Below are 11,488 nucleotides of genomic sequence, written 5' to 3'. Positions count from 1 at the left end.
TTCATGTTATTTGGCCAACTTCAGATAATTCGATTCAACCAATGACATGCAATATGGAAAACGAGTAAATTGGTAGGACTGGAAAAATAAAGCTAAGTGCACACACCTGGTTTGACGAAAACATGGCGTAGAGCAAGTAGAGTGATTTTGTTACACATGTGTCAGCGATTTTTTTTTGGTAAGAAATATCACAAAAAGTACTACATCTGTACATTGATGAGGAAAAAAACGTATTAATTCAGTAACACGTGATTATTGTATTGACGGATGGCTTTTTTCCTGTGTTTTATGTAATGGTGATGCTGTTGGGTTGGACTTAGGTACTTTGAGACGCATATTTCGGGGTTTTAATATTCGATCAGCCATTTCATGTGTTTTATTATGAAATTCATCATTCTTGCATTGATGACTATATTTGTAGATTTATTTAGAATGAATTTTCAATTTTTGTCTAGTTGTAAACAACGATTGTAGATTATCTTTGCGAGGTTTGAGAAGAACAATTATTGGTGTCATGTTTGTGGATTTTTTAGTTTTTTCTTTCTTGAAAAAAGTGCTGCAGTATTTATTGGAATTTCTACGTTAGCTTTTAGCCACTTATGAATGTAGATGAATTTGTAAGTTGATGGAGAGTATATTCAGTTTATTGCATTATACCCGGTGTTACGCGGAATTGATGACTCAGTAATCGTTATCTCATCGAAAATAACGCGAGAAAAATAGAACATAAATAATTATAATGGCTAGAAATAAAACGGTTGAATCAAGACAGTTCTATTTATAAAAACAATTTCTTCTGTATCACAGCCGCCCATGTATTCCAATTCTACTAATCGGACCAAATTCTGACCAACGTTGGAAACAATTGAGAAGCCGTAGATAACCGTAAGAACTCACAACTGTATATTTTTCTAAGCAATGAATAATCAATTGAGAGTGTGATCATCTTTGTATAATTTTGGAGATTCGAAGAAACGTAATAAGGTAGTGGGAGTTTTGGAGCAGGGGTTTTAAAGTGTGAAGAGCCATTTTCCAAGTCTTGGTTTAGATTGTCTAAATATAAATTCAACTGCTGCGAGAGAGATTTCTACACTGTGTAGTGCCGTGTCAAGTTTTAGCCCATGTCTTAGAGAACCCTGTAGTCATGACTGCTTCCTGCTTTGTCGTATACATCAAGAACCAGAAGTATTCCACCTTTCTCATGGCCCATTGCCAAAATTCTCATTTTGCCAATTGACGATAATGATCGCTGATTTTTTAAACTTTTTTTCTCGGTTATTCTTAAAATTATCACACTGCTTTGCTTAAATTTAGGCAGAATTACGAGAAATGGGTTTGTGGAAAATCGTGGGGAATGCATTTGGAGTTAACTCCAATGATTTTCCGTCTAGACTTGGATTCTTTTATAGAGAATTGATGATTTTATATAGACTATTCGGCAAATATCTCCTGAACAAGTGAGTCTAGTGGAAAATTTCGGGAATCTTTTTACGGGAAAGTTGTATTTATCTGCTCTGAAAAAAACGATTTCTTAGGATTACCTACACCATGATTCCTTCAGATGGCTTTATGAAGAACCCGGATATTTTCTATAATGTATAGATTTTATCGGAAATGTCGAATACTCTGAAAAAAAAAATTATCCTTGCCAAATATCCATTTACTTGAGAAAAGTATTTAGTTTTTCAATACTGTATTTCCCCAGTCGAGTCGTTCCTAGACAATCTTCATTAGATTTCACTTATCATAATTATATTGTTCTAGGAAATGATCATGTTAGTTACGATTGTGAGTGAACTCCTTCAATAATTATTAACATTAAAAAATTAGTCCAAATTCTTTCCTCTAGAAAATGAGAAAATTAGTAGAAATGAGTAATCCTTGGAGGGGTTCATCCAAGGTCATGGGCAACATAGTCATCCTCTAGCGCAATATGATTGCCATAAGTGAAACCCAACCAGATTCGCCTGGGAATGACCCGACTGGAGAAATACAGTATTGAAAAAATTAATATTTCTCTCAAGTAAATGGATATTTGGCAAAATTTTTTTTCTTCTCAGTGTATTCCATTCGAAATGAAGCAGTAAATAAATTTAAAACGTGGTCAATTCAGAGTGCAGAAACGCTTGTAGACTATGAAATACTACATCAGACTAGACGCCGGTCACAAAGATCAAAAGAATGTCGTGACTTAATGACAAAAAAATTCCTGTTCTTTCTCCCAATCGAATCATTGGTTATGTTTACGTTTATGGACATTAAATTGTTCCTCTGAAATTAAACTATATTTCAATGAAGATTTCCTCTATAATAAATCTTATAGGAATTCAGATTTTCTAGTTGTCTAATAACCGAGAAAATTTTCTGAAATACTCTTCAAAAAAGAACCTTCACAGCATTTCTTGTATAGGGAATCAGGTTGCCGATATACATCTCGAAAATCTCTCCTCCACTGATACATTAATGTATACTATAATCTGCAGCCCTATTTTTTACTTAGAAACCATTACTTCCAGACGATTTTATAAATAGATACTTCTAGGTTTGAAAAAAAAACTCGAAAGTTTTTTTTGTCTCTCAATGCATTTCTCCAGACTGCTCTCTTTTGGAGACATTACCAAAAAAACTTTGGAAAACTATTTATTCTCCTCTCGTTTATGATACCTCATTTTTCAGGAAGGCATTCATTCACTTAATGCCTTCAATTACGCCCATGGAAAAATATATAAAAAATATATATAATATAGGCCAATTTAATGTTCTTCGAATACATATAGGATTTACATAATATATAAATTTATGTCAGTTTCATATATATTGAAATTATATTTTATGTAACTTTTATATATAAACCAGGCCAATTCCATACATAAAATATATAATTTTCAGAATGTATATTTTTCCGTATGGGTACACTTTTCCTATTTTTTAATTCATCATTAATAACTGAAAGATCAATTTCCAGGTGAAAACAAAAATGGTGGTGGTGGCAGAAGAATCTTTCCTCGGGGATGCGATCGACCATACGATGAGTCCCTTCGCCAGGCACGGCGTTTCCATGCCTCCAGCAGTCAACCGTAAAACAATAGTGGTTGTATCAGGCCTCGCAAACATCCATGCTAGAGTGTTGGAGCCACTAGACGACAGTCCCACCCCAAGATCCGTCTTATTCAGTCAAAAAGCCACAGCAAGTCAACTTTACAATGCAGTGTCACACCTCTACGCTGGCTACTCCTGTCCTAACTCCTTCAACCTGGTCCTGATGTACAACGACAAGAAATACCCCTTAAAATTTGAAAATCAACCGATTCCGAACCTCGACCTGCAGCCGTCTCAAGAAGTGTACTCCGCCAACATCGGTGTCAACCGAAACAGTGAAATCATCAATGGGGATATTCCTAAAGCCGAAGAAGATGCCTCTCACAAACCTCAAGTAGATTCCAGCAGTATAAAATCATGCATTAACAAACCCACTCAATCTTACTTGATGGAAGTAGTTCCTCAAGACTGTCCGCCCCTCCACGCCAGGAGTTTCTTGGTCTCCCCTTCAACCACTCTCCAGGAGCTTTACACCAACATCATATTTTTTCGCGCTTCACAACCATCAGAAGGTATAATAAGAATATTCTACTTAGCTGATCTATATCAAAAGTATACATCAAATGTATATAATACCACAGAGTTGTTTAAGAGCGTGGGACTTTTTCAAGGAACATTAGAAGAAATAGGATTTGACTTCAACCGACCAAACCAAATTTTAGCCCTCTGGACGCTCGACAATTCGTCTGACTCAACCCCTGTTCCTGTTCTTCCCAGAAAACTGGCAAATGATTTATTCATTCGCCAAGAGGAGTCCTCTCCCTCCTCACCACCGAAATTTGAGTCCTCTGTGCAGAAACGAGAGATTATATTCAACGATCTCCTGAGCGCAATGAAAGTAGAGGATGGAATGAGAACTGAACGACAAGACTCTGAGGCTGAAGCTAAACCAGAGATGGTGTACGTTGGTCTAGTAAACCAGGCAATGACTTGCTACTTAAACAGTCTTCTCCAAGCCCTCTACATGACTCCAGAGTTTCGAAACGCTCTCTACAACTGGGAGTTTGTAGGTTCTGAGAAGGATAAAGCTGGTAATAGTATTCCTTATCAACTCCAGAAGCTCTTCCTCAACCTTCAAACATCAACAAAGGCGGCAGTCGAGACGACATCCTTAACGAAGAGCTTCGGCTGGGATTCAACAGAAGCCTGGCAGCAACACGACATCCAAGAGTTGTGTCGAGTGATGTTTGATGCGTTGGAACAAAAGTTCAAAAATACTCAGCAGGCAGATCTGATTAACAGACTTTACGAGGGAAAGATGATTGATTACGTCAAATGTTTAGAATGCAGTACTGAAAAATCACGGGAAGACACTTTTTTAGATATCCCATTGCCAGTTAAACCTTTTGGAAGTAATGTAGCTTATAACAGTGTGGAAGAGGCCTTGAGGGCATTTGTGCAACCCGAAACGTTGGATGGAACCAATCAGTATTTCTGTGAAACCTGTAATAAGAAGTGTGACGCACATAAAGGCCTCAAATTTAGCAGATTTCCCTACTTATTAACTCTTCACCTCAAACGTTTCGATTTCGATAACAACACTTTCCACAGGATCAAATTGAATGACAGAGTAAGCTTCCCAGATGTTCTCAATTTGAACTCTTTCATCCCTTCTGACAATCAGGAATCTCCAACTGCTGAGGAGGACGCTGGGGTGGGAGTAAAATGCGACGATAGTTCTACGACTGATAGTGGGGGCTTGGACGAGTGTTCTTTGAATACCAATGGAATTAATGAAAATGGAATCACCAGTGAAGCCACTAGTGATCATTTAAATAATCATGAGCAGGATGATGATGAGGGCATTGACATGAGTAATGGGCCATCAACATCGAGTACAGAGCACAGTCAGGAGGACACTCGTCATCGATCGGCCAGTGGTCCTTATGTGTACGAATTGTTCTCAATAATGATTCACAGTGGTAGTGCCAGTGGTGGACATTATTATGCCTACATTAAGGACTTTAGAACCAACGAGTGGCTGTGCTTCAACGATCAAAATGTCAGCCCAATTACTGATGACGACATTCAAAAAACCTATGGGGGAGGACCTACCCGGGGGTACTACAGCGGTGCTTACAGCAGCAGCACAAACGCCTATATGCTTATGTACCGTCAGATAGACCCTGAAAGAAATTGTCTACCTATGGAGGTCAATTGCTTCCCAAAACATATTCAAGAGTTACTAGTTAAAATGAAGGAACACGAGGAGGAGAGGAAAAATTACGAGAGATCCTCACAAATGTACAGGATAAGGGTACACGTCCATCATCCAGTAGAAAAGACTATTAAATCGAGAAGATTGTTTTCAGCTTATGATGAAACACTTGCGGACTTAATGGAGAGGGCTTGGAAAACGTTGGACTTGGGGAATGTCGTTGATTTGGATCAGTGTCGTCTTGTAACATATGACGTGATGTCAGACACTATTGACTCAAGCTTCGACGATCAGGATGAAGAGACTCTGGGTATACTTCTCCAACAATCGAGTCCAGATATGTTGTTAGAAATTCGAAAGAAAGATGAGGCGTTCGAGAAGTATGAACCTGGTGGTCTTGGTACGAAAGTATTTCATATCGACTGCGTCAATAAAGAAATTCTTGATGGTCCAATTTACGTTCGGGGATTCCGTACACAAACACTTATAGAGTACAAAAGACAAGTGGGGAAAATTCTGAAGATCAATCCAGAGAGAATGGTGGTGGCTCTCCAAAACTATCCATCAGGGGTGAGGATAATTATGAACAATAATAATAAACTGATAAACGAAGGATTTACGAGTGGAAACCTGGTATTTGTTATGGCAAAACTCGACAATAATTTAGTCGAAATTGTCGAAAAATTCGAAACAATAATTTGTCTTGATGTCGAATTGCCTGACACAAGCAAAGAGGTATTGGAAGAACTGGGCATTCAGTCATTAGAAAGCAGACAGCGAGAACTGAAAGAAATGAAAGAATTAAAAGAGCAAAAAGAAGCTGAAAAACTTGATAATCAGAAGAAAAAAGCTGACGTGGGAGAGGGAAGTCACCAGAACGACGAATCTCGTGATCAAGCAAGCAACTGGTGCCCTGAGGCTTCTGCTTGTGATAATGAAGAGTGGCAGGAGCAGAGCAACAGTGAGGACAGTAGTCTCAGTGATAGCGATAGAACACTCGTTGAAAATGCTTCGGAGGATGGCGAGATTAATGTAATCACTTTTGATAGTGAGTGGTACCCTCACAGCAAGCCCATCAATAAAGAGGACAACTGGGAGATGGATCAGGAGGAGGAGACAGATTATTTTTTCAAGGCTACTCCCTATGACAAAGATGGTCAGAAACATCTGAGGGTGGTAGTGGATAAAAGAATCAAATTCAATACTTTCAAAAAACATCTGGAGCCTTTTGTTGGAGTTCCAGAGGAGAATTTCAAGATCCTGAGACAGGCCATTGATCCAGCTGATGTCGATTGTACGCGGCTCACGACGTCGTTGAGAATCTGGGAGGATGGGGAGAAACTTAGTATAAAACTCGGTAGAGCGTTGAGGTCTCATGAATTTAGGGTTAAAGTGTTCCTTCTAGAATTGGGAAATTATAATAAACCTTCTCAGCTTTTATTCGAATCCACTATATCGAAGGATGCTACTGTAGAGGCTGTCAAAAGACAGCTGTTGGCTGAGTTGCAACGAAAACACGATCAGTCGATTCCTTTTGAAAAATGCAGACTCAGGAAAAAACACTTTCAAATTCCATCCAAAGTTTTACTGAATGATCAGAAGATCAGGGACGTTGGTTTCCAGACACAGTGCGAGGTGTTTATTCAGGAATTGTGGGAGGAGGAACCTGTTACGAGTAATAGTCAGATTGTTGTGATGGTGACGAGGGTATTCACGAATGAGAAAGTATTGGGACCCATTCAGGAGATTGTGCTTGAGGACAACTGTTATGAGGAGTTGGCGAAGAAAATGGTGGAATTGTCGGGGATAGAGTTGGAGAATTTACAGGTGACCAAGGGCAAGTGGCCGTGCAATTTGTCTGAGTCACGGGTGTATTGGACACCGGCTAATAAACCAGCTTGGCATGTTGGAACTATTGAGGATGGTGCTAGTATTTTCTACAGGTATTCCATTCATTTTTCTTCGTTGAGATTAGCCGTCAGGAAAATTTTCAAATATCCATTGCCATTTTACTTTAGGGTCATTAGTTTCAGGCACTTTCAGCGAATTTAGGGGAGAGTGGAGCAAAATGAAACAGCTGACAAATGACTATTTGAAGAAATTCAAGCAAAAAAAAATTTTTTTATCAACTTTCGTTTATCCACTTTTTTTTATTATTGGGAGTACTCATGAGAGTAATAATTTTCTATTCGTCTTATAATTCAATTGATTATATTAGGCCGATTACACTCTTTTGTTCATTCGATTGAAATTCAGCATCACATTTTCCTTTTTCCCCCTCTAGCACCCCTCTGGGTCTCCTCCTGGTCGGGACTTTGGATTTTGTTGTTTCATTTTCTTTTCAATTAATCCATTGACAAAATCTTCTCCCGCCAAAATTTCTCAATAAATTTCCATTCTACTGAATGGAAAATTATTATTCTCATCAGTACTCCCAAGAATAAAAAAAAAAGTTGATAAGCAAAATTTAATCAAAAAAGATGTAATAAAACATTTTTTTTGCTTGAATTGTGTCAAATAGTGCTTTTCCGACTGCTTCATTTTGCCCCACTGTTTTATCTTACCCCACTCTCCCCTACATATAATTCATAATTTTTTATGGCACAAACCAGTGTTATTATTTATAACGAGATTTATCAGAATGAAATGTTGATGAAATTCAATCTTTTTTTCAATACAAAGAGCAATTCTTCCCCTTTGTGACGAGCCTTTCTGAGCTCTATTGATGCATTTGTTTCTGAGTTATGAATAATTTTAAAAAAGTTTAAAGTGTCCATTTTGCCCTATCCTCCCCTAGTAGGCGACAAAATGATCGGTCATTTTCGGGGTAGGCGGAAAAAATGACCGAAAATGAACGGTCATTTTGTCGTTTACCACACACGATGCGTGTTACTACACATCGGCTATTTTTTCTTTCGGCTTTTTTTTCGTACATTCTACCACGAAACTCGAATTTTCCTTAATCGTCCAGCAATTGGCCTGTTCACTTGACCCCTGATATTTTTACTGAAAATTTCAGTCGACAGGGCTTCTAAACACTTAAAAATGAGTTTTCCATTTTTTTTCAAAGTTGTCCGAGGCTTTCTTCAGTGTTATTTAAAAATTGCAATTGTAGCGCGTGCGCTCATAGCGCGACCAACAGAGTGATATCACTTGACTTACTAGAAACTACGAAAGTTGATGTTCATCAATAGTTCCTGATTAAATTGTCTTATCACTCATTACAGAGATGCCGCAGAAAAGTGGACATCAAATACCCAAGAAGAAATGTCGACAGCGGAAAATGAAGCGGACAAGGCAAGAGGGAAAATTTCAAGAGGCTCCCGACAAAGAGCTCTGGTGAGAGTGTACAATTACGCCGAGAGTCCGAGACGTGAGAAAGCTCTGAAAATATATCTCGATGATAAATGATCCACCTGTGAGACTGTCAGTATTGATCCAATCTCGCAGATCCATCCGATTGTGCAGATGACACAGTGCTGAGCAATTTTTATCTCTATTTATTTCTTTTTTTGTTTTTGAGAAAAAACATAATTCGTGGGAGACACGCCAGGCGATTTTTTTTTAATTCCTCAAATGGAATGTGGAAGAAGAGATCCTCGCTTTTCTCCTGTCATGTTATTTTTTTCGTCATTATTACTACTCGAAATATCAATCATACCTGTAATTACGAAATGGAATCCCTCTTTTTCCTTTTCCTCGAGCATTTACCCTCGCAATTAACATGCATATTCACCAAATCGAGCTTACGTAATGAAAAAAGAGGAAATTTTCACAGATAATTCGAGTGATTAGAGTCTGTGGAGAAAATTGAGAGAATGATAGCCGAGGTTAAATGAATATTTTTTAAAGACTAAAATGAAAGGAAAACTAGGGATGTTGGATGACAATTATTTCCTCCTGGAATTTAATCGACGATCAACTATACCTTCTCTCTGTATCATACACTGTAGTTATGAAAGAAATTATATTTATAATTAATTATTCACGATTAAAGAAAAAGAAAAAGCAGAAAAAAATATACGAAGCTTCATTGAATTTTTTTTGTCGGCATGTATTTTATCAACTTAGTAGAAACTGGATAGCAGAGAGTTATCGGATTAAATTTTTCATGCTGTCATTTTCTGTCCAAGTAATTGAATTTATTTCTTTTTGCAAGTTTTTATTATTAATCTTTATATTAAGGAGGCACTCAGCGATCTATTTATCAAAGATCTGTAAATGTCTAATACTAAAAACCAGTGCCAAACGATTTGTTTTCGGCTAGAATTTCAATAGATTAACGACTCGTTTATTATTGTGAAAATTTTCGAGACAACGAAACATTGAAAATGGAAAATGACATGAGAAGAAAAAATTAAATACGTTATGAAACTTTTCATTTTCTTTATTATTTACAATCATTCTTGGTTTCTTGCTCTATTTTGTTTCATCGTTAAATGTCACTGCAATTTTATTGCTTTCTGCTCGATGATGAGCAGCGTATACATTTTTAATGGTGATCTACATTTTGTTCTGCATGTCGGAAGTAACAACAGTCTAATAATTATCGCAACAAGGTACAATTGATTCTTTAATTATTCTGGCACATTGTTTATGATATAAAAAAAAGTATTAATTCGAGTACGTACAAAGAAGCGCGGTGTACACAGATTTTGTTTTTCCAACCTGTCATTTTTTATTATTTTTTTTTAGTTCATTACATCTTATATGGAATAACTACTCTCTTATGCGCTTCGTTACACTGAAAAGCAGCCGTAATTACATTTTACAGGAAGAAGAAAGCTAATTATATACACACACTATATATAAACACTCGAGTCATTTACAAAGAGAAAAAAGGAGTAAATTCAAAAAACATTTTTTGGAATTCTTTCTCTGCGTTACAATACATTATTTTTATTAACTTTCTTCTGTAATGCACATTCCTCACAACTTTCTGAAATGGTATAACTCAAAGAAGAACAAAATAGTAGTAAAAACGGATTTAAAGTAAAAAAATCCTTTTCATGAGCTGTTTCTTCTAGATTATCTTTAAAAAAATGCAAAGTGCGCTGTTTACATTGCAAATGAGGAAGTTATGGTAATTTCACGAAAAGAGATCAATGGTCTTGAACTCATTGAGATTTGGAGACGATTCACGCGTGAAAAAAATCAATAGAAAACCTAGCGAATTCTCTAGAAAATTCTATTGAAATCCTATAGGGATTCTATGGGGTTTCTATAGGATATATACAGGAATTCTATTGAAAAATTCTCCTGGTTTTTTGCGCTGATTCTATTGCATATTTGAATTTTACTCTTGAGATTGTGTCTATTAGAATTATTAGGCACAATTTTTCTATGTTTTTCCGCTGGTTTTTGTTTTGTTTTGTATTACAGAATCCGAGTGGAAAAAACTTTGAAAATCGATGCTCAAGTATTCTTATAGAGAAATCTCAGGAGAAAAATTCAAATGGAAATTCGAAATTTATTGATTTTTTCTTATCGAATATCCAATAGAATCAGTGCAACAAAATATATCATTTCTATAGAATTCTAATAGAATTTCCTAGCGAATTCGCTATTGAATTTTTTCATACGAGTTGACAGATAACTAATTCAAAGATTGGCTTGATCTAAACGTCTCATAAATATTCTTGAATCGAAAGGAAATTAGTATATTCCCATAGGGTTCTCTTACATAGCAAAACGAAGCGCACTACTCTCGAAAGACTCACGGCAAAGTAACTTGACATGTAATTTATTTTACACGTAAAATTTTTCTTCAATGAGTTACATTCCTTCAGACTTAACTATCACCCATAAATTTTCATACATCAAAATTGTTCATAAATAATTTTCAATACTTTCTTACACATTTACATTGTTTTTTTCGAATTATGTTTATTGACTTTCGAAGGGACGGAATGTGCAAATTTCGAGGACTATCCAACACGCCCGGGGAGGTTTCAGCTAAAAGGTGAGTGGAAAAAGAGAGGGAGAAGTGAACAAAAAAAAGTCGACATAACGCTTGTGCGTGAAGGCACAAGAGTGCAAAGAAGGGTAGACGGGTTGTACACGGGGGTCGCGCCAACACATATCTCGCCTTCGATCTTGACCGAGTCCCTCGCCGCCCGTATATTTACATGTATAATTTATATATCCCGCCCGTGAAACGCAGAAAAGAAAGATGCTAGGGCGGGTACGGGCGCACGAGGCCATAAGAGTCTCGATGCACATACTCTACCT

General features: G+C 36.9%; 1 protein-coding gene across 1 annotated transcript; it reads left to right on the top strand.

The window, feature by feature from the left end:
• The first annotated feature begins 108 nt into the window (after positions 1-108).
• LOC107048526 (ubiquitin carboxyl-terminal hydrolase 47) lies at positions 109-8,932 on the top strand. The gene is made up of 4 exons (XM_015271729.1): positions 109-178; positions 808-885; positions 2,966-7,200; positions 8,485-8,932. Exons 3-4 carry the CDS (start codon positions 2,978-2,980, stop codon positions 8,666-8,668), a joined length of 4,407 nt encoding a protein of 1,468 aa, XP_015127215.1. The 5' UTR covers positions 109-178; positions 808-885; positions 2,966-2,977; the 3' UTR covers positions 8,669-8,932.
• The last annotated feature ends 2,556 nt before the right edge of the window (positions 8,933-11,488 follow it).

This window comes from Diachasma alloeum, unplaced genomic scaffold, assembly GCF_001412515.2.
Source record: "Diachasma alloeum isolate Michigan unplaced genomic scaffold, Dall2.0 Dall_scaffold_00194, whole genome shotgun sequence".
NCBI lineage: Eukaryota > Metazoa > Arthropoda > Insecta > Hymenoptera > Braconidae > Diachasma > Diachasma alloeum.
This window is presented reverse-complemented; position numbering and strand designations above follow the sequence as displayed.

Excerpts from the sequence above, each read along its gene's own strand:
- LOC107048526 (XM_015271729.1), top strand. The coding sequence starts at position 2,978 with ATGGTGGTGGTGGCAGAAGAATCTTTCCTCGGGGATGCGATCGACCAT. Across the intron at positions 7,201-8,484 it reads GGTGCTAGTATTTTCTACAG|AGATGCCGCAGAAAAGTGGA; the intron begins GTATTCCATTCA and ends CACTCATTACAG.